General features: G+C 36.6%; 1 protein-coding gene across 1 annotated transcript; it reads left to right on the top strand.

Annotated features, from left to right (window-relative positions):
- The first annotated feature begins 7,922 nt into the window (after positions 1-7,922).
- Positions 7,923-12,029, top strand: LOC147557847 (importin subunit beta-1-like). The gene is made up of 4 exons (XM_086659437.1): positions 7,923-8,379; positions 8,946-11,363; positions 11,466-11,665; positions 11,821-12,029. Exons 2-3 carry the CDS (start codon positions 8,959-8,961, stop codon positions 11,662-11,664), a joined length of 2,604 nt encoding a protein of 867 aa, XP_086515563.1. The 5' UTR covers positions 7,923-8,379; positions 8,946-8,958; the 3' UTR covers position 11,665; positions 11,821-12,029.
- Positions 12,030-21,098: the final 9,069 nt, after the last annotated feature.

The following is a 21,098-nucleotide window of genomic DNA, read 5'->3' as shown; positions in this document are numbered from 1 at the left end:
ATAGAGAATTAATTTGGATATCTAACTTATTTACCGCTCAGTTCTGTATTATTTTTCCCATTTGGTGAGATTAGGTGTGAACCTGATATTAAACAGTGGTGTTAAAAAAAAATCGACATGGTAAGGCACAGGTAACTCTGAAGGAGATTTTAGTTATAGACTTTCTCAAAGGCCTTTAAAATATTTTACTATTTTAGGAGGATGTAAATTATTTCAAGAGTTCTTAGTAGATGCTTAGGCTTCAACAGAACAAAGTCAGTTGATGTTTATCATAGGTAGGCAAAATACTATTCATTATGAGCTTTATCGTTGTTTTACTGACATAGTAGAAGATGGGTTGCCTCCAAATCAAATTGACAAAAAATTCATTTTACCATCTTCGTTTACAAGAAATAACTTAGAAATAAACATAATACTTTTGCATATATAGAACTGCATAGACCTTACATATTTATAGGTGATATAAAAACTGAAAAGTAACTGAAGATCCTACAACTATGACATGTGTAAGACCCTAAAAGACAGTAACTACAATTAACTTCCACTTCAACAAAGTAACCACATACTAGATAACTGCTTGCATAAATCCATAATGACACATGGACTCATTTGCAGCCCTAAGCAAATAACTAACACTCCTCATTGCATTAGAAACTGCAAATTCCAAGTTGTTGTCGTAAGTCCTCAAATTTTCTAACTGGAAGAGGCTTGGTGAAGATATCAGCAAGTTGATCTTCAGTTTTACAATAATGAAGCGTTACCACTCCACTTGTTTGCACTTCTCTTAAGAAATATAGCTTGATGTTGAAGTGTTTCGTCTTTCCATGAAATACTGGATTATGAGAAATGGCAATTGCTGCTTGATTGTCCACATAGATCTTGGTGTTTTCTTCTTGTTCAATATGCACGTCACTTAGAATTTTCCTTAGCCATATAGCTTGATTTACTGTTGCTGTTGCTGCTACAAATTTAGCTTCTGCAGTTGATTGTGCAACTGTCTCTTGCTTCTTTGAACTCCATGAGAAAACACTTGAACCTAGAGTAAAACAGTAACCTGATGTGCTTTTCATGTCATCGAGTGAACCTGCTCAACCGCTGTCTGAAAAACCCAGCAGATTGAGTTCTGAGCACCTTTTGAACTTTAGACCGAAATCAATTGTCCCTTTGATGTATCTTACAATTCTTTTTGCAGCTTGTAAGTGTATTTCACTTGCACAATGCATGAATCTGGATAAAATACTCACACCACTTAGAATATCAGGTCTAGTTGTTGTTAAGTACATCAAACACCCTATCAAACTTCTGAAGTGAGCTTCATCTACCTTTGCTGCTCCATCTTCTTTGATTAGTTTTTCCTTTTGATTCATAGGAGTATTCATAGCTTTGCAGTCTGCCATTTTGACCTTCTTATCATCTACCTCTATGTAGATGACCTTCTAGTAACAGGAAGCAACACAAATCAGATTGATAAATTCAAGTTGGAGATGAATGTAGCCTTTGAGATGACAGATCTTGGTTTAATGACTTATTTTCTTGGAATGGAAGTCAAGCAAAATCAGGATGAAGTGTTCATTTGCCAAAAGAAATATGCAAACGATGGCTATTACTCGATTCAACTATCATCCAAATATTTTTCTCACGATAACTACAAATCCAAAATGACCAGAAACAACATGTGATATACTACCACATCAAACGACACTGGATTGTCCAGACTTAGTGACACTTGTGTTTGGGTTAAAATGGAAACACCTAATGAAAGTGATAAAAGAAACTAATTAATGTTTTTGTGAAGTTGTTGCTCATGTCTACATGATTGTTGCATGCCCTTATTTCCTTATGAACTGACAAAATTCCAGATGCGTATGCATGCTCTTATATTCCTTATGAACTCTGACAAAATTCAGGATGCAGACTAGGTTGCCGAAGTTGCTTATGTAAAATTTCCAAATCAAGAGGAAGGTCCCTGACTATCTAATGCTATTAAAAAATGTATGATCCAAGGTCCGTGCGGGAAGAAAGACCAAATGCACCATGTATGAACAAAGGTAAGTGAACAAAAAGATATCGTAGAAAATTTGTAGATTGTATGGTTCTTTATGAAGACAGTTATCACATCTAACGTCGTTGTAATAATGGACATGATTTTACTGTCCATGGTTGTAAGGTCAACAACCTAAATGTGATTTCTTATTATCCATACCTCTTTTGAATATTTGATTGTCACATCAATGTCGAAGTGTGTGCAAGTGTCAGATGTGTGAAACATATTACTCATCCGTGCCAAAATGAATGATCAATTTTGTAAACTCAACTTTATAAGAGAACATATTTGATTCATGAAATCATTTAAAAAATAACATATTTTTTCCAGTGATACCCTTATACAACATACTTACAATTTAGAAATTGGAAATTGAATACATTTAGTATTGTACTAAAAAAAACTAACTACAAATTTGAGCTAAAAATCAACCACAATTCTAGCCAAGATTTACTACTAAATTTGGTCAAGTTTGTTATCAAACCTGACACCACAACTTTCAAAAAATTTGAGCAAAAAAATTACTCTTAACTTTGGAGCCAAAATTTGTTTCCAATTTCTATCAAATCTTCATTTCAAATAAAAAGTCCAAACTTTTAAAATGAAATTTTAACTTTTCCTAATTGAAAATCTGTGCCGAAATTTTATTGAAAGTAAGAGTTTTTTTTTCCTAAACCACTCATCAATAAAACTCTTTTAATCTACCAATTGAATATATATAATCACACAAATATATTTCTCAATTGCAACAAAGAAAACTAACAAATCAACAACGACGACATATGATTTTTGAAGCATTATTAAAACATAGTGAAGTTGGAAGATTGAAATATGGTTCAGAAAAAAGTTGCTACACTCTTCAATGTTAGTGCAAGAACTATACGTCGAATATGGAATCAAGGGGAAAAAGAAATTAAGAGTGCTTCCATATATGATGTATCCAACAATTTAGCTTCACGAGTTGGTCAAAAAAGAGTTGAAATCGACTTGAGCAAACTCATAGGAGCTCCTTTACGTAAACGTTGTAATATTCGGTCTTTTGCAAATGTTTTAAGTAGAAGTATGTTTTTAATTCATAGGCGAATCAAGGAGGGCATTATCAGGCCACATTAAACGCTTCAAAGCCATATTTGACAGAAGAAAATAAGAAATCTAGACTCTTGTTTTGTTTATCAAAATCTTTAAGAAGTCAATTTAATTAGTAGTACCAATTCTGTAGTTTTCAAAAACATGTATGACTATGTACTAATCGACGAGAAATGATTATGTGACGAAGGAATCTCAAAAGTATTACCTTCTTTCTAGAGAAGACGAACATTTACGCAGTTGCAAGAGTAAGCGAAAAGTAACAATCTTAACTGCAGTAGCTCGACCAAGATCCGATAATGGGAGAAATTCTATATTTTCAGGTAAGATTAGAATTTTTTCCTTTCATTTATAAAGAACCATAAAAAAGAAGTAGCAAAAAGCATATAATAGGTACACTTGAAAGAAAACCTATTTCATCAATAACCAAAGAAGTAATTGGAGATTGCATAATAAACAAAGTTTTACCGGCCATTCAAGCTAAATGGCATGCTCAAGATAGAACAGAAACTACATTTATTCGGCAAGACAATGCTAGACCTCACATTAATGTGAACGACGTTGAGTTTATTGAAAGATATACTAAGGATGGTGTTGACATTCAATTAAAATTTTAACCGCCTAATAGTACAAACTTAAATGTTCTAGATCTCGGATTTTTTCGTGCATATTTCAATCTTCACAACAAGAAAAAGTCACAAAAACAATAGAAGAACTTGTTGCTATCATAGAAAAAACATTTGAAGAATTACCTAATGAAAATCTCAACCACACTTTTTTAACATTCAAAATTGTATGGTTGAGATAATGAAGAATTACGGAGGTAATGGTTATAAATTATCCCATATGAAAAAAGCGAGGATAGAAAGAAATGGTTGTCTTCCTAATCAACTTTAATGTGATTTTGAGCTTGGACAAAATGTAAAAATAACATTTGCAACTTGAATATTAAAAAGGATATGAATTTATTTAATTTTTTTTTGTTATTGTCTCTTTATTTTTCTGATGATAGTTTTAATATGGAGAATAAAATCAATTGTTGTTAATCTTTCTCCTATAATTAATAATTTTTTTTTTAAAAATATTGTATTGAGACTTTTTATGTTAACTTGTTTTTAATGAAAAAATAAAAATTTGTCTTACTCTTAATCAAATTTGTCATTAAACTAATATTGATAGGCATTACTGAAAATTACAGAAAGTAATACTTTTTTTTATTTTAGAAAGAGGTCATTAAAATGAGACAAACCAAAATTCAAATAACGTCCTTTATTTTGAGAAATAGGGAGAAACAAATATATCTATGATGGAGGTGATCGCATAACTATAGTTATTGGAGGGACATATGAGATTAAACAATATCTTGATTCGAGGTATATTGTGCCGCCATAAGATGTTTGGTGACTCTTCGGTCTTCTGTTGCATGAAGAGTACCTTACTGTTGTGAGATTGACGGTACATTTACCTGGTATGCATAATGTGTTATTCGATCCTATAGATCTACCTGAAGTAGTTCAGCAAAGAGCTGAACTACAAAGGTCGACATTAATGGAATACTTTCTATGTTATAAAGAATTTCCAACTAAACGAGTCTATACTTATCAAGAGTTCCCGCAACACTTTGTTTTGGACAGAAGTTATAAACTATGGAAACCTAGGCAAAGATGTTTCGGAATTGGGAGAATGTATTTTGTTAGTCGAAGTGTAATTCGGAAGCTACAGTGTAGCCGAATTCACCATGTTATCTTGTGCTAGGAGCAGCAGTCGTCGGATTATCAATGCACGGATCTGGTCGGTTTTAGAAGATACACGTGGTTGGGATCACGGTAGCTATGCTGCTACGGGTAACACGGGACTACAACAAAGAGGTGACGCTCAACAACCGTCGATCTGGGACACGCGGAAGATTGCGGTCCAGATTACAACGTGAGAAGGGGGCTACCGAAGGAAGTCGCGACGCGCTACAGCGGATCATACTCATAGGTCTCGTTTTGTTGCTGAGCGAGAATACGGGAATTAGATGGACCGGCCTCCGGAGAGCGCCACGTGTTCCTTTGTGTACCGCGTGCCAGAATTTCTACCGAAAGTACCCCACCAAGTCAACAGCATTTGACCCAACTTTGACCTTGGTTTATTCCTTCGTCCGGACTCCGATTTGACTTCCGTTTTCTCCTACGGACTCGTCTCGGGCTCTACTTCTCAACCACGCGCTGACCTTGGCCAAATTACCAGAATGTCCTTGACTCCAAATGACCAAAATACCCTTCATTCATCTTTTCCTCGTTTTTAACCATTTTCACACCTAACTCCACAAAAGACACCTAATCAAGAAAACCAACCATTTTATTATAATAAAGGCTCGAAAAAAACTAACTCGACTAAATTAAACGACTCAGATGGGGCATTTTCATGACCCATCAAAGTGCAAGCGAGAGATTTTACTTGAGATTGCTACTCACAGTTGTACCAGGTCAAAAATCATTTGAATGTTTACGTAGAGTAAGCGACAAAATACATGATACCCTTAAAATTAACAGGTGTTGCATGGGTTTTTTTAGAAGATGCGAAGATTATTAATTTTAGCTACCAATTGAGGAGGTTTACTTGCATCATTTTCATTGCATGTTGTCAGTTAAAATTCACATATGTTATATGAACAATTTGCACCAAATATGTGACAATCTTTCACATAACCTTCGTACCACGCGTGGCATTCCTAATTCGACTGAGGAACAAATACTCATTTTGGATTGTTCATACTCATGTTTTATATTCTATAAGTAGCATAAGACATTTTTTTAGGTAGCATAAAACATTCCCTTTAGTTTTCCTATTATTCTTAAACTTTATCCATTACTCATTTATTTATATCTTTTTTGAGGATTGGATCAAATAGATACGAAAAAAAATTAACTTGTTGTCTTTTAAAAACAAACGCAATAATTTGCATTCCTCAATTTCTTCAACTTATCCAGGGTTAAATATGCGACAAAAACAATTTCTTCTGCCTACTTGACCAAAAGAGCCATTATCTCTACACATAATGAAAATGTTAGTGTCATCAATATTTCAACATTAAATATATTTCCGAGAGAAATAACTACTTATCTTGTTGTCGACTAAATAGACGAAACTGATGCAAATGATTACTCCCTCGGTGCTCGCTATCCTTCTGAATTTATAAATTCTCTTACCCCACCAAGATTTCCATCGTTCAAGTTAGAATCTAAAAGTTGGTTCTCCTATTATGTTGTTCCGGAATCTTTCTCGAAAAGACAAAATGTGTGATGGTACAAGATCGATGGTTGTCAGATTTGTGTTCGAGAATGTAAACTTTTGAAAAAGATAAAATCGAGAACTTAGCCTGCATTCCAAAGATTTCTCTATCACCTACATCTTCCAATTAGATCATCAAGTTCGAAAGGCTTCAATTTCCTGTCAAGTTGGTGTATGCAATGACAATAAATGAATCTAAAGGTCAATCAGTAAAATTTGTGGGGGTTGTTCTTCGCACTCAAGTATTTAGCCGTGAACAATTATATGTTGCTTTGTGGAGGTGCACAATTGCTACTAGATTGAATATATCATTGTCGGAAGATGAATATGAATGCACTACGACAAATGTCGTCTATCTAAAAGTTTTGATTCCTGTGATGATTCAACAATGAGACAAAGATTTTCTTATATCGTATTTTTGATCAGGGGTGTTGATTTAGTATCCGAACCGACCAATCCAATCCGATCCAATAGCATTCCGGATTGGTTCGGATGTTAAAATGGCAAAACTGTGGGTTTTGGATCGGTTTATGGATTTGGTTGACGGATGACCGAACAAACCGAACCAAACCATTTATTGTTATTTTTTACATATTATATATATAAATATATATGATGGGAATGATGGAAGGCTGAGATTTAATAGTTAAGTTAGTTCCATGTTTGTCGATATTGTAGCTTAATGCATGTGTAACAGATAGTAAATGGCGTGGAGAACTGTAGCTTAATTCAATAGTTAAGTTAGTTCCACGTTTTTAAGTCGAAAGTGCGAAGTTTTATATATGGTAAAATGTCACAACTGGTTCGGTTATCCAACCGATCCAAACCGTTCATGCATAGTCCGGATCGGTAACCGAACCAAACCATGGACGGATTGGTTCGGATTTAGGTTTGAAAAAAACTGAACCCTTCGATTTGGACTTTGGATTGGCCCAAAAAGTCGGTTATCCAACCGATGTTCACCCCTATTTTTGATATATCTGGAATTAATTAAGGCTATTTATTGTGTTGTAGTTGGTAGATAAATTTTTTTCTCTTTCAACTTCATTATAATTTTTAATTTATTTTGTTTACAATGAAACATATGAAAATTAGATTTCCATTGCGAAATACATGAAAGCTAGGTTCCCACCGCGCCCTACGAACACGGTCGATCTCTCTTGGCTAACACCGTTGTAGGTAGGTCATATTTTAGTTTTAAGAGAAAGTTGTTTCGCAGCATCCTCCGAGTATGTGTGTATCGTGGTGTCTATGCTCACGTCATCCGTGGTCATGTTCCATTGATCTTACACAAATGCATGCATTCACAGTGGTGCCTATTTTCACACCATGTGTGCACAAAAAGTCATTATAATGATTTCGACTGAAATCACCTACAGGTTTTGGATGACAGATATATACATGTCGCCAAATAGTACAAAAATAGACACCATTGTGGATACACGTTTGCATATAAACCCGATCCATCGAAACCCTAAATGACCTGAGCATATAAACTACAATACACGTAAATACTGAGAGTGCTTGAGAACCCCTTACCTGTAAAGCTGAGGTATGATCTACCTATTACGGTCGTAGCCAAGATGGACGTATAGCTCCGTAGGGCGGTGGAAACCTAGTGCTAGTGATAGATGAGGGTCAGTTACTTACGGGGCTGAAGTTAAGAACCAATAATGAGATTATTGGGCCCCGTCGTGAAATGGATTGTGTTGAGATTAGGGTTTTGAGGAGTAGGCGATTCGGGCAGCGATCCGCTGCCCAACGTGGGTTAGGATGACGCCCTCCCGCTTCTTCCAAGCATTCGAAAAACACTACTAGTATTAAAATACGGAACACCGTCTACTTTCTCTCTCTCTCTCTCTATATTCAAATTGGATCGAGTGAAACCCTTGTTCTCTGTCGGAGTAGTTCTTCGGTTTCAATATCAGAAACCCTTATTCGCCGTCGGAGTGGTTCTCCGGTTTCAATATCAGGTAGCTCTTACTCCATCTTGTACTCTGTCCAAATCTTCTAATCTACTTGTTCTATACGATTATCTGTTTATAGTGTGTGTCTGTGCCTAGAACATCATATTGGGGATTTTGTTTTGCTCAAGTTTGGCTGCGATCGTCCTTATTACGATGTTTGTATTATGAAACTGACATTTTTTCTAGGTTATAGACCGTTCATCTTTGAAGCTGTTGCTTTTACTGTTTCTAAGTGTCATTTTGTAACCAAAATTTGTGTTCCTTATTATGTTTTTAGGGTTCAAGTTTGTAGGTTTATACGGTTATGTTTATGTACATCCTTGATTAAAGTTTAATAGGGTTTAGGGTTTTTATCTGCTGGGTGTGTTTTAAATGCATCCTTCATTTAATAATTTTAATTGAAATAAGGTTTAGGGTTTTTATCTGCTGGCCTTTTGAAGAAATCGATAGGGTTTTGTTAGAGTGCCTCCTTGATTTAGTTTTGATAGGGTGTAGGGTTTTACTATATTTTGGGCTTTGATATTGTACATCTCTTTATACTTTTTGTTTTGAAATTTGTGTTTAATTTGTAGTTTGAAAGGATAAATGGCGATGGAGATCACTCGGGAGCTTTTGTCCGCGCAGTCTGCAGATACAAATGTTCGGACTGCTGCAGAAGCAACTCTTAGGCAGTTTCAAGAACAAAATTTGCCTTCCTTCCTTTATTCTTTGTCGTTTGAACTTGCAAATGATGAGAAACCTCCCGAATCTCGTAGATTGGCTGGTATCATACTCAAGAACTTGTTAGATGCTAAAGACTCGGTTACAAAGGAGCAACTCATTGGACAATGGGTGGCTATTGATGGTAATGTAAAACTTCAAGTAAAACAACTGCTGTTGAGGACCCTTGGATCTCTTGTTGCCGAAGCAAGGCATACTTCATCCCAAGTCATCGCAAAGATTGCTTCAATTGAAATTCCACGAAAGGAATGGCCAGAACTCATAGCATCCTTGTTATCCAATATGACCCAGCAAGATACACCCCCTTCCTTAAAGCAGGCAACCTTGGAAACTCTAGGGTATGTCTGCGAAGAAATATCCCACCAGGATCTTGAGCAAGAAGAGGTGAACGCTGTCCTCACTGCTGTTGTTCAGGGAATGACCCTTGCAAACCATGGTGCTGAAGTTCGTCTTGCTGCAACAAGAGCTTTGTATAATGCCTTGGATTTCGCACAGACGAATTTTGAAAATGAGATGGAGCGGAACTACATTATGAAGGTTGTATGTGAGACAGCCGTGTCTGGAGAGGCCGAGATAAGGCAAGCTGCATTTGAGTGCCTTGTTTCAATTTCTTCAACTTATTATGAGGTGCTTGAACCATATATGCAGACTCTTTTTGAACTTACATCAAAGGGAGTGAAAGAGGATGGAGAGCCTATTGCTCTTCAGGCGATTGAGTTCTGGAGTTCCATATGTGATGAGGAGATTGAGCTTCAAGAGTATGGTGGTGATGGAGGTCATAACTTCCACTTCATTGATAAGGCTCTAACATCTTTGGTTCCTATGTTGTTAGAGACCTTATTGAAGCAGGAAGAAGATCAAGATCAGGATGATGGAGTTTGGAATCTGTCAATGGCAGGGGGGACATGCCTTGGTCTTGTTGCAAAAGCTGCTGGGGATGCTATTGTGCCCCTTGTAATGCCCTTTGTAGAGAACAACATAAATAAGACTGACTGGCGTAGTCGTGAGGCAGCAACCTTCGCTTTTGGGTCTATACTCGAGGGCCCTTCTGTCGATAAGCTAGCACCACTGGTTAGTTCAGGTTTGAATATTTTGCTCAAGGCCATGAAGGACGAGAACAGCCATGTGAAGGAATCGACAGCATGGTCTCTGAGTAGAATATTTGAAATTCTACATTCACCTGGCTCGGAATTTTCTGTGATCTCTCCTTCTAATCTCCCACATATCATGGAGATCTTGTTGGAGAGTATGAAGGAAGCTCCGAATGTTGCAGAGAAAGTCTGTGGGGCAATTTACTACCTTGCTCAGGGGTATGAGGATGCTGGTCCAGTGTCCTCTCTTCTCTCTCCTTTCCTCCTTGATACAATGACCCGTCTAATAGCTACTGCAGAAAGAACTGATGCTATTGATTCTAGGCTCAGGTCTGCTGCATACGAAACCCTTAATGAGGTTGTTAGATGTGCCAATATTACAGAGACATCTCATATCATTGCTCAGCTCTTGCCAGCTATTATGAACAAGTTGGGTCAAACTATGGAGCTACAGATTGTATCATCAGATGATAGAGAAAAGCAAGGAGACTTGCAAGCTCTTCTGTGTGGTGTTCTACAGGTGATTATCCAAAAATTGAGTGCTTCTGATGAAACCAAGACAGTAATACTTCAGGCTGCTGATCATATAATGCTTTTATTCCTCAAAGTGTTTGGATGCCGTCAATCTACTGTTCATGAAGAAGCAATGCTTGCTATTGGAGCTCTGGCTTATGCAACTGGTACTGAATTTGGCAAGTACATGCCAGAATTCTACAAGTATCTGGAGATGGGTTTACAAAATTTTGAGGAGTACCAGGTTTGTGCCATCTCAGTTGGAGTTGTTGGTGACATCTGCCGTGCTTTGGATGATAAGGTCTTACCTTACTGTGATGGGATTATGCACCATCTTCTTCATGACCTGTCCAATGGTGTTCTCCACAGATCTGTGAAGCCTCCGATATTTTCCTGCTTTGGAGATATTGCGCTTGCAATAGGCGAAAACTTTGAGAGGTATCTCCCTCCAGCAATGCAAATGATGCAGGCAGCTTCTGGGGTCTGTGCCCAGATGGACACAGACGATGAAGAGATGATGGATTATGGCAACCAGCTCAGATGCGGAATATTTGAAGCGTACTCTGGTATTCTGCAGGGATTTAAGAATAGCAAGGCAGAGCTTATGTTGCCACATGCTGGCAATCTTCTGCAATTCGTAGAACTGGTGTATAGCGATAAGCACAGGTACTTTGGGTGTTATCGGCTTTGTTTCCTATTCATCCTACTGACAAGTGCCACATTTAATTTGTTGTCTGATAGTAATCATCCATATGACTATGTTTGCAGGGAAGAAAGCGTCTCGAAAGGTGCTATAGCTGTGATGGGTGATTTAGCCGACACACTGGGTCCTCATACGAAGACATTATTCGCTGAACGTACCTTCTATAGGCAGTTTTTGGATGAGTGTCTCGAGTCAGATGACGATCAGCTAAGGGAGACTGCTAACTGGACAGAAGGAATAATTCAGCGTGTTATGGTTTCCTAAGGTTTGAAGCTCCTTTAGTTGATGGTTTAAGCATATGTTATTTTAAATCTGGTCTTAGCTGTCTGTCATCTACATGGAGTCTCTTGCAGAGGTTTTTCGGGGAGTCGAGAGGGTCGTCGTTGTCTGTTATGTGTAATTATTGTTTTGTACGTGCAGGAGGGTCTTCTGGTTGTTTCACTTGGGTTTTGTCAGTGGGGTTAGTGAATGTCCGTGAAGCTGTGTTTATGAGAGAGAAAGAGTTGGGTAAGAAGTCATTCATTGAAAGGTTTTTTTCATACAGAAATTGAGTCAGAGTCTGTTGGTTCTGGCTTGTTGAACTCTTGCTTTAGTTAAATGAATCCACTAATCGGTGGTCCTTCAGAGTCTATCTTATTTGCGAATTTTCATTTCTTGTTATTGTGCTCTTTACCCTTTTCTTTCCACGAGCTAACAAAATGATGCAGCTCTCTGTTTTCTCTTCATTTTCCGAATCAATGGGATCTAAATCTGCTAGTAATTAGTATCTGTATATTCACAGCTAACCAAAGCACAAAACACTGTTTCCTCTCAGTTTTATAACTTATAAGCAGATAGTAGGCGTACCCGCCCAACAGATAGTAGGCGTGTACAAACCCAACGGGCTAATAGTCTTTATGCCCACACATGAAGTACAAATGAAAGGAAGAAGAATAAACGTAGGTTGCTTCAACAGAAACAATCTCTAGCTCTGCCCACCAAAGAGGAGAGTTTTGCTGTTGCTATGTCTGGTGTTATCCCTGTAATCTCTCTTTTTTTTGGAAATCCTGTAATCTCTCTTAATTGAGCTGTAACTTCTCTCATTGAAGTTCTTCGCTTTCGGCAACATTGATGCAAGACCTTATAACCTCAGTAGTTTCTCGACTTCTTCATCGAAATGTTTCAATGTTGCTCTCTGAATCTGATGATGGTATCTTTATGCTTTTTGCACCGGACAACCCTGTAACACTAAAAGAATGGGCGTCTGAGATTTTGGCAGCATAGTCCTCACTTAGGTAGATGGAGTTCAACAGCAAATTGTCATCGAATATTGGTGGGTTCAGTTGATGCAAGTGACCTAGGCAGTAAGCCATTCCCATAGCTATCCGCAACCTTACTTTCCAGTCCATTTGTTCTGCTTCTTTTACTGCAAGATTTCACCACAGATTATGAAAAAGGAAACATCTCTAGCCTTAGGGTTTAGAGGGCATGGCTTGAGCACCTTGTTGGTGATAGTTTTTTGAGCTATTTTGTTGATGTAGTGGGCGTGTAGCCTATTTTTCCTGCTGACTTAAAAATGGACTATCATAAGCTGAGGATTGTTTCAAAAAGAAAATGGAAACATCTCAACAAAGAAGTAATTTACACATGATTCTTTTCCAGCATTATAAGATGGGTTGGGTTATTATTTGACTGAAAAATGGACAATCATAAGCTGAGGATTGTTTCTGTGATAAATTTACATTATCTGCTATGAAATAAGTAGACTGAGACTCTGGGTACTTACTGTGCAGATGCTCCAAGAGTGTTCCATTTGGAGCATACTCAAAAACCATCATTCTAGTAAAAGGTTTCTTCTTCCACGCAGACACAAAATTTTTGTGGTTAACTTTGGATAATCGGTCTATCTAAAAGAGATGCAAACACAATTAGTGATTGTGAATTGAAAACTGACTGAAAATGAATATGAAATTTCTTTAGCCTTGTGAAATCTTTTCAGTAGATGACCTTCTTCCTGTAATGCCTTTCTCTTAAATATCAGTTGTATTGATTCATTTTTTATGCCCAGCAACTCTCAAATTTGTCAATCTGTACTATGTCTCGTTAAGTGGAAATAAACGATTTACGTGAGAAGGGAAAAGACAAAGAAAGTTAAGTAGGTTTTAATGACCCATTAAGTATATTTCAAATATATTGTTTCACGGATGTGAGTTAATTTACATACAAACTTTTGGTAGGATACTCCGTTATCACCACACACATTGACCCAACGAAGATGTCATGAAATAGAGATATTAAGAAGCCAAAGATCTATAATAACTTCCCAAACTCATGTCAACAACGGAGTTTTTGAAGAGGAAGCTAGCTAAAATTGAGACCACATCTTTAAATTTAGTATATTGAATTGTTACTGCTGATGTCATGCACGTTTGTGATGTAATTATTAACTTTTACTAATTTCTTATAGACGGTCTCTAGGTCTCATGCTCACAATGTTATTCTCGAAGAGATTAGTAGACTATCTATCATTACTTTCTAAATTTAGAGTTTCAATTATTATTTGAACATATTTAATCATTTCATAAATATCTATCAATTTAGCTGACTATGCATACTCTTCTTATCTCGTAATGTGCAATAAAACTAATGAAGTATCACTGGTTGTCCCTCAAATAAATCTAAGTCAAAATAGTGATGATCATTTAATCCCAAATTTGACCAAAACAACTCTCAACCCTCGAATGAACGTCATTTCCTTGGTCCTATGGAATAGTTTGTCTTCGTTGTGAAATTTTACACTGAATTGGCAAAAAGTTAGTAAGGTCGTCTATTGTTAGACCAAAATTTGAAACATATAGCTTGCAAGGTAAAATACGTTTTCTAAGACTTTTCGAACCACTAGTAGCTCTAAAGAAATTATACAAAGGAAGTGATCATCTTCATTCCGTTCAAATATACCATAATATAATGAGGCAAACGCGTTTACCATTGCAACCGAGGATTTTAATGGGAAGTGGTTTGAATTCCTTTCCGATACATAGAGATTTTCGTTATGGAACAAGGTCACTCTTACCTGATTAGGCACAAAAGCTTAATATGTTAAACTGTATACTTATGATGCATCTATTGCAATTAACATACGTTTTCCAGGGCTTTTGGAATCACCCGTAGCTCTAAAGAGATTATACGAAGGGAATGATCATCTTTCATCTTTCATTCCGTTCAAATATACCACGATATAATGCGGCGAACACGCTTACTATTGCAACCGAGGATTTTAACCGGAAGTGGTTTGAATTCCGCCTCTGCGATACATGGATATTTCCGTAATAGAACAAGGTCAATCTTACCTGATTAGGCACAAAAGCTTAATATGTTAAACTATATATTTATGATGCATTTGCTGCATTTAACATTCGTTCTGCAAGAAATGAAGACATTAATGTGGATATCATGTATATATTTCAAGATACTTTGTTAGAATTTAAAGTAATTTATCCCAAATGTTGTCAGGCTTATTCTATTCTCAAGCAAGTGAACGTGTCGTCTGACCAATATGTACCTGCTTATCTACATTATAACTTTGCGCTGATAGTAAATGTTACAATCTACCAGGTGTACGTAGATGAAAAGACAGTTATATTTCTCGGAGATGGTACTGAAAAGCCTACGGGAAGAGATATTGTTGTACATTTAAGGGTTAATAGAAAACTAACGCAGATAACTAAATATCATCCAACTTATTTACCGATCTATTATGTATTATTTTTCTCATCTGAACCCAATATCGAACCCTAGTTTTCAAAATGATCAACAAGGTAAGACACGGGTACTCAGATGGAGCATTTCAGCCATAGATTTTTTCAAAGGCCTTCAGAATCACTCAACTATTTTAAGAGTAGGAAAATTATTTCAAGAGTTCTTAGTGTATGCTTAGGCTTCAACATAACAAAGTCAGTTGATGTTTATCAGACGTAGGTAGGATATGATTCGTTAAGAGTTTTGTCGTAGTTTTACTGATATAGCGGAAGATGGGTTGTCTTCGGGTCAAATTGAAAAAAAATTCATTTCAACCATCTTCATTTATAAGTGAAGCAAGAAATATGTTCGAATTTGATGGTTATTACTCGATTCAACTATCACCCATATATTTTTCTCACGATAACTACAAACCCTAAATAACCAAAAATATCAAGTGTTTTACCACCACATCAAAAAACATTAAATTGTCCAAAGTTAATGACACGTGTGTTTGAGTTAAAATAAAAAAACTAATGAAAATGATAAAAGAAAATAATGTTTTTGGTGAAGTTGTTACTCATGTCCACACAATTGAATTTTAGAGAGGTGGATTATCACACATGCGTGGCCCTTATATTCGTTATGAACTATGACAAAAATCAGAATGCAGACAACATAGTTATTTGTATAGAATTTTCAAATCAAGAAGAAGACTCCTTATTACGTAATGCAGTTAAAAATTGTATGATCCACGGTTTGTTCAGGAAGAAAGACCAAATGCACCATGTATGAACAAAGGTAAGTGAACAAAAGGATATTGTAGAAAATTTGTAGATTGTACGGTTCTGAGTGAAACCGTCACCCATCTATCATCGTCGTAATGATGGACGTGTTTTGTCCATGGTTGTTAGGTCGACAACCTAAATGTTGTTATGTATATTAATATCTATTCAAAATATTTAGTGTCACATCAATGTTGAAGTATGTGCAAGTGTCAAATATGCGAAATATATTAACAAATATATCTATAAGGAAGGTGATTAGACGACTATGGTTATTAGAGGGACATATGAGATTAAACAGTATTTTGATTCGAGGTACATTGCTCATCCAGAAGCTGTTTGGAGACTATTTCGTCATTTGTTGCATGAAGAATACCGTATTATTGTGAAATTGACAGTGATATACCTGGTATGCGTAATGTCTTATTCGATCCTACAAATCTACATGAAGTAGTTCGAGATAGAGCTGAACTACAAAGGTTGATATTGATGGAACACTTTCTATTTTGTATGGAACTTCTAACTGCACGAGTCTATACTTATCAAGGGTTCCGCAATACTTCGTTTGGGATGAAAGTCATAAAATTTGGGAACCTAGACAAAGAGGTTTTGCAACTGGCAGAATGCGTATTTTTTGTTGGTTAAAATGCAAGTGAGAGATTTTACTTGAGATTGCTACTAATAGTTGTCCCAAGCTTGGAATCATTTGAATTGAATGTTTACGCGCAGTAGGCGAAAATTACATAATCCCTTTAAATTAGAATGTTTTGTGATGAGACATGAAAATATCTCATCTGAGTCATTTAATCTTAGATTATTCTAACAAATTGATTGTCTCTCTTTCCCATGTGTCTTCTACAGAATTGAGCGCGAAAAACAGATAAAAATTGAAGAAAGACATACAAGAGGGGTATTTTTCTCATTTGTTGATTGTGGTGATTCTGGCCAATGTTGATATGCGGACAAAGAGTAGAGTCGAAGACGAACCCAACGCCGAAAATATAAGTCAAATCGAGTTCGTATCAGAAAGTTAGACTAGGGCAGAGGTTGGGTCAAAGTCAGTGACTAAAGTGAAGCGAGGAACTTCTAGAGAAACGTGGCACAAATCCATAATGGAAACATGAAATTTTCGGCACACTGGTGGGCACTAGTGGTCATATTCAGGGACAGAACCAGGATTACAGACCAAGGGGGGCCACTGTAATACGAATTTGGTTATTTTTGTTTGATAATTTATTTACATTTCATACTTATTCTTCGCTTATAAAAAATGGTCTCTATGAATATATAATTCGAAATAAGAATAGTATCATTGGTTAAAATTATGATTTTGTTAACCTCATTTTACTTTCATCTCTTCAGACCGTCTTCTAAATAGAGATTTTTGAGACTAAACTCACAATTTGTTTTTATTGTACAACCAATATGAGTGGTGCTTCTCTTTCTCAAACTCAATAAAAAATTAAAATTTTGACATTATGTATGAAGTTTTCGACAAAATAAATCGTATGTTTTTTAAATTCAAGTTCGAAAGAAATTACATGGTGTATATAGCATTAGAGGGTGTTTGATTTTTTTAGCACTTGTAAGTGCTACTATTTACTAAGTGATAATCACTTAGTAAGTGATATCACTTGTAAGTGCTGTGGCGTTTGTTTTCCAGTACTTCTAAGTGCTTGATTTTTGTTTTTATATTAATTCTAAATGTCATAAAAATGAGAAATTGTCTATTTTGACCTTAAAGTATTTACATATTAGTATTTCATACTAATTCATTGTGCTCCCGAATTTAAGTACAAGAGAATTACGGTTTATGAATACTTTGTGTTGAAAATATTAACCTCAAATAATTAAAAAGTATGAAGGAGAAAGAACTTACGTTGCATCATGGAGTTTGGGTGGTTTCATGACTAATGAAGGAAGAGACGTGAAAAAAATTTAAGAGAAAAGCTTAGGTGAAGGATGAGTGAGAAGGAAAAGAGTCATCGTTAAAGTCATAAAAAGATTTTTTTTACTTATCAATTGTTTGAGATTTTCTTTTGGGTTATAATCATATTGGTAATTATTATATTCGGAGAAGGATAAAAATGTCTTTTTTAGCACTTAGAAAGTAAGTGCAAAAAAATAAGCTTCAAGTTGGAGCTTACTTTTTTGCACTTACTTTGACCCCACTTACAAGTGATATTCACTTATTAAGTGAAAAAACAAACGGCCTAAAATTGCCGGCCCACACTTATTAAGTGAAAATCACGTAATAAGTGCAAAAATCAAACACCCTCTTAGTCTTAAAAATGAATGCCATAAGACTACATTGAAAAAATATGTAGGCACGAGGGTTTAAACCCGGGTCACTCTAGTTATTGGGAAGGGATCTTACCAGAAAAGCTACACGTCTTTGTTGTTAGATTTTACATACTCTTTGAACTAATATTTTTGATCCTTGTGAATCGGGTCACCAAATTAGGTAATACGGCTAGGTCGAGGGGGGCCATGGCCCCCGTCGGCCTAGCTGTAGTTTCGTCCCTGGTCATATTCGAGATCCTATACAAGGTTTAGTTCTATGTGGCGCCGCAAGTTAAACCAGTAGCCTGCCAAGATCTATCGGCCGACTTCCTTTCGGCCACATGTGGGTTTGTCAGAGGTTTCCATACCACCCTTCATTCTCCCGCGTTGCACCCAATTTTTCTCAATTTAGAACTATCAATCTTCTCCCTCTTTTCTCGTTACTGTTATCTCTATTAACATTAGAGAGAGAGAGAAAGCTCAAAATAGAGATGGAAAGTGAGAGAATTGATGGAGAAATTGAAGGAGAGAGTTTGAAAATAGAAGAGGTAGAGATTCTGAGATCATTATAGAGAGAAAGAGGCGTTGGCTGATAAAAGATAGTGATTAAAGCTCATTCTCAACTGGAATGCTTCTTTTCTCCATATAGTAACAATAGAGTGATAAAGAAAATTTGAGTAGATTTTAGAAAGAGAATGAGTCGCTGGATAGCAAGAGAGAGCTCAACAGGATATTAGAGAGAGAGAGAGAGAAAGAAAGCGTGTTGAACTAGTAAACTATTGAACACAAAACTTATTATGTCTTCACTTGATCAAGAACACATAAAACAATCTTTATTTATAGATGTACAATAGATTCTAATAGGGTTGTTACTTGATTTACAAGATACAATTTTAACAATATTAAGAAACTATATATTTTGGGATATAGAGAATTATCTTAGAAATACACAAGATTATGGAATCAGTGAACTATGGAAAGAGGATATGAGATTCTCCGTTATCCTTGTCGATCAGTATATCCAATATCCCCCCTCAAGTAGGCGGGGGATGAACCATCAACTTGTCTCGAAGAAAACAAAATCGATCTTTGGGTAGAAGTTTGGTAAATATACCAGCAAGTTGATCTTTCGAGGAGACAAATTGAATATCCACCTAGCATTCGTTACTCGTTCCCGAACAAAATGGTAATCGATCTCAATGTGCTTTGTACGACCATGAAATACTTGATTCATTGTCAGATATGTGGCTCCCAAATTATCACACCATAAAAGTGGGGTTGCAGACAAGGTGACCTTGAGTTCTTTAAGAAGGGATTCAACCCACATTAGTTCTGCTACAACAATAGCAAGCCCCCTATATTCTGCCACAATGCTTGACTTAGAAACAGTCTTTCGTTTGTGAGCACTCCAAGAAATAAGGTTGTTTCCTAAGTTGACACAATAACCGCTAGTTCACCGGCGATTGACAGGCTCACCTGCCCAGTCCGCATCAGTATAAGTCTGGTCTGAAAATACAATGACGGTGCAGGTTGTAGAAGAATACCGTAAGTCGTGGTGTGATGTAGATAAAGCAAAATGCGTTTGACAAGATCCATATAAGTTTCAATAGGATTTTGCATGTATTGGCAGACTTTATTCACTGAGAAGGCAATCTCCGGTCTAGTGAACATCAAATATTGAAGACACCCTACAAGACTGCGATATAACGTCAAATCGGTAAGTGTCGAACTAGCAATAAGATCACTTGGAGGATAGTCGCCACAGGTGTTGTAACTGGCTTCACACCTAGCATGTTGGTCCGAGTTAACACGTCCTCAGTGTATCGTCTTTGAGTTAGAAAAATACCACCTGAGACTTTAACTACCTTTATGCCTAAAAAATATGATAGTTCACCAAGATCCTTAATGACAAATTCGAACTACAACAAGGAGATTAAAGAAGAAATGCATGAGGCAGATGATGCAGTTACAATAATATCGTCGACAGAGACCAAGAGATATATAATGCCATCAAAAGATCGATAGATAAACAGAGAGGAATCCGACTTATATGATGTAAAGCCTACACGATGAAGGTATGCGCTAAAACATTAATACCATGCACGAGGGCCCTGTTTAAGGCCATATAATGAACGATGAAGTTTGCACACATAATCAGGAAAGTGAGGATTTCCGAACCCTGGAGGTTGTTTCATGTAGACAACCTCATTAAGAAACCCATGCAAGAATGCATTCTGAACATCTAGTTGACAAATAATCCAATTGTAAGTGACTGCAAGTGTGAGAACAACTCTGATATTGCAAGGCTTAACCACAAGACTGAAGGTTTTGCCGCAATCAATCCCTTCTTGCTGATTATAAGCCTTCACGACAAGGCGAGCTTTATGGAGTTCAATAGAGCCATCAACATTTTGTTTATTCGAAAAATCCCATTTGCCACCAACTAAGTTCATCTACGGAAGAGGAGGAACTAAGGACCAAGTATTGTTTTTTAAAAGGGCATTGACCTCGTAATTCGTTGCTCTCTTCCAAGATGGATCACTGTTTTCTTGAGTGAAACAAGAAGGCTCAAACACGTTGTCAGCTACTAACGTGTGTTTTGAAGTTTGTAGAGCATTTGGTTTAAATATACCATTCATTGAACGGGTCACTACACGATCAAGTGGTGGGAGAAGTGGTGGTGGTATAGGAGTTTGAAGACAATTAGGGTTAGGGATAGTGGTACGTCTAGATTTAAGTTTGGTGGGTTGAGGTGGTAAAAAAGTGGTTAAAGGGACGATCGTGGGTTCCGGAGTTTGGTCAGAACTATGGATTGGTGGGCTGGGAGGTGGGCTTGAAGGTGGACTTGGAGGAGGGTTTGACACATTAATGGTTGGGTTTGGAGATACTATGCTTGGAGTAACGTGAGCTTCA

The sequence above is a fragment of the Eschscholzia californica genome, unplaced genomic scaffold (assembly GCF_041429995.1).
Source record: "Eschscholzia californica isolate CP2 unplaced genomic scaffold, dmEscCali1.0.p SCAF_2, whole genome shotgun sequence".
Taxonomy (NCBI): Eukaryota; Viridiplantae; Streptophyta; class Magnoliopsida; order Ranunculales; family Papaveraceae; genus Eschscholzia; species Eschscholzia californica.
The sequence above is the reverse complement of the archived record's forward strand: the minus strand, read 5'-3'. Positions and strand labels throughout refer to the sequence as shown.

Bases quoted from the DNA above. Each gene is read 5' to 3' on its own strand.
- LOC147557847 (XM_086659437.1), top strand. From the start codon at position 8,959: ATGGCGATGGAGATCACTCGGGAGCTTTTGTCCGCGCAGTCTGCAGAT. The intron at 11,364-11,465 runs GTACTTTGGGTG...CTATGTTTGCAG, and splicing joins GTGTATAGCGATAAGCACAG to GGAAGAAAGCGTCTCGAAAG.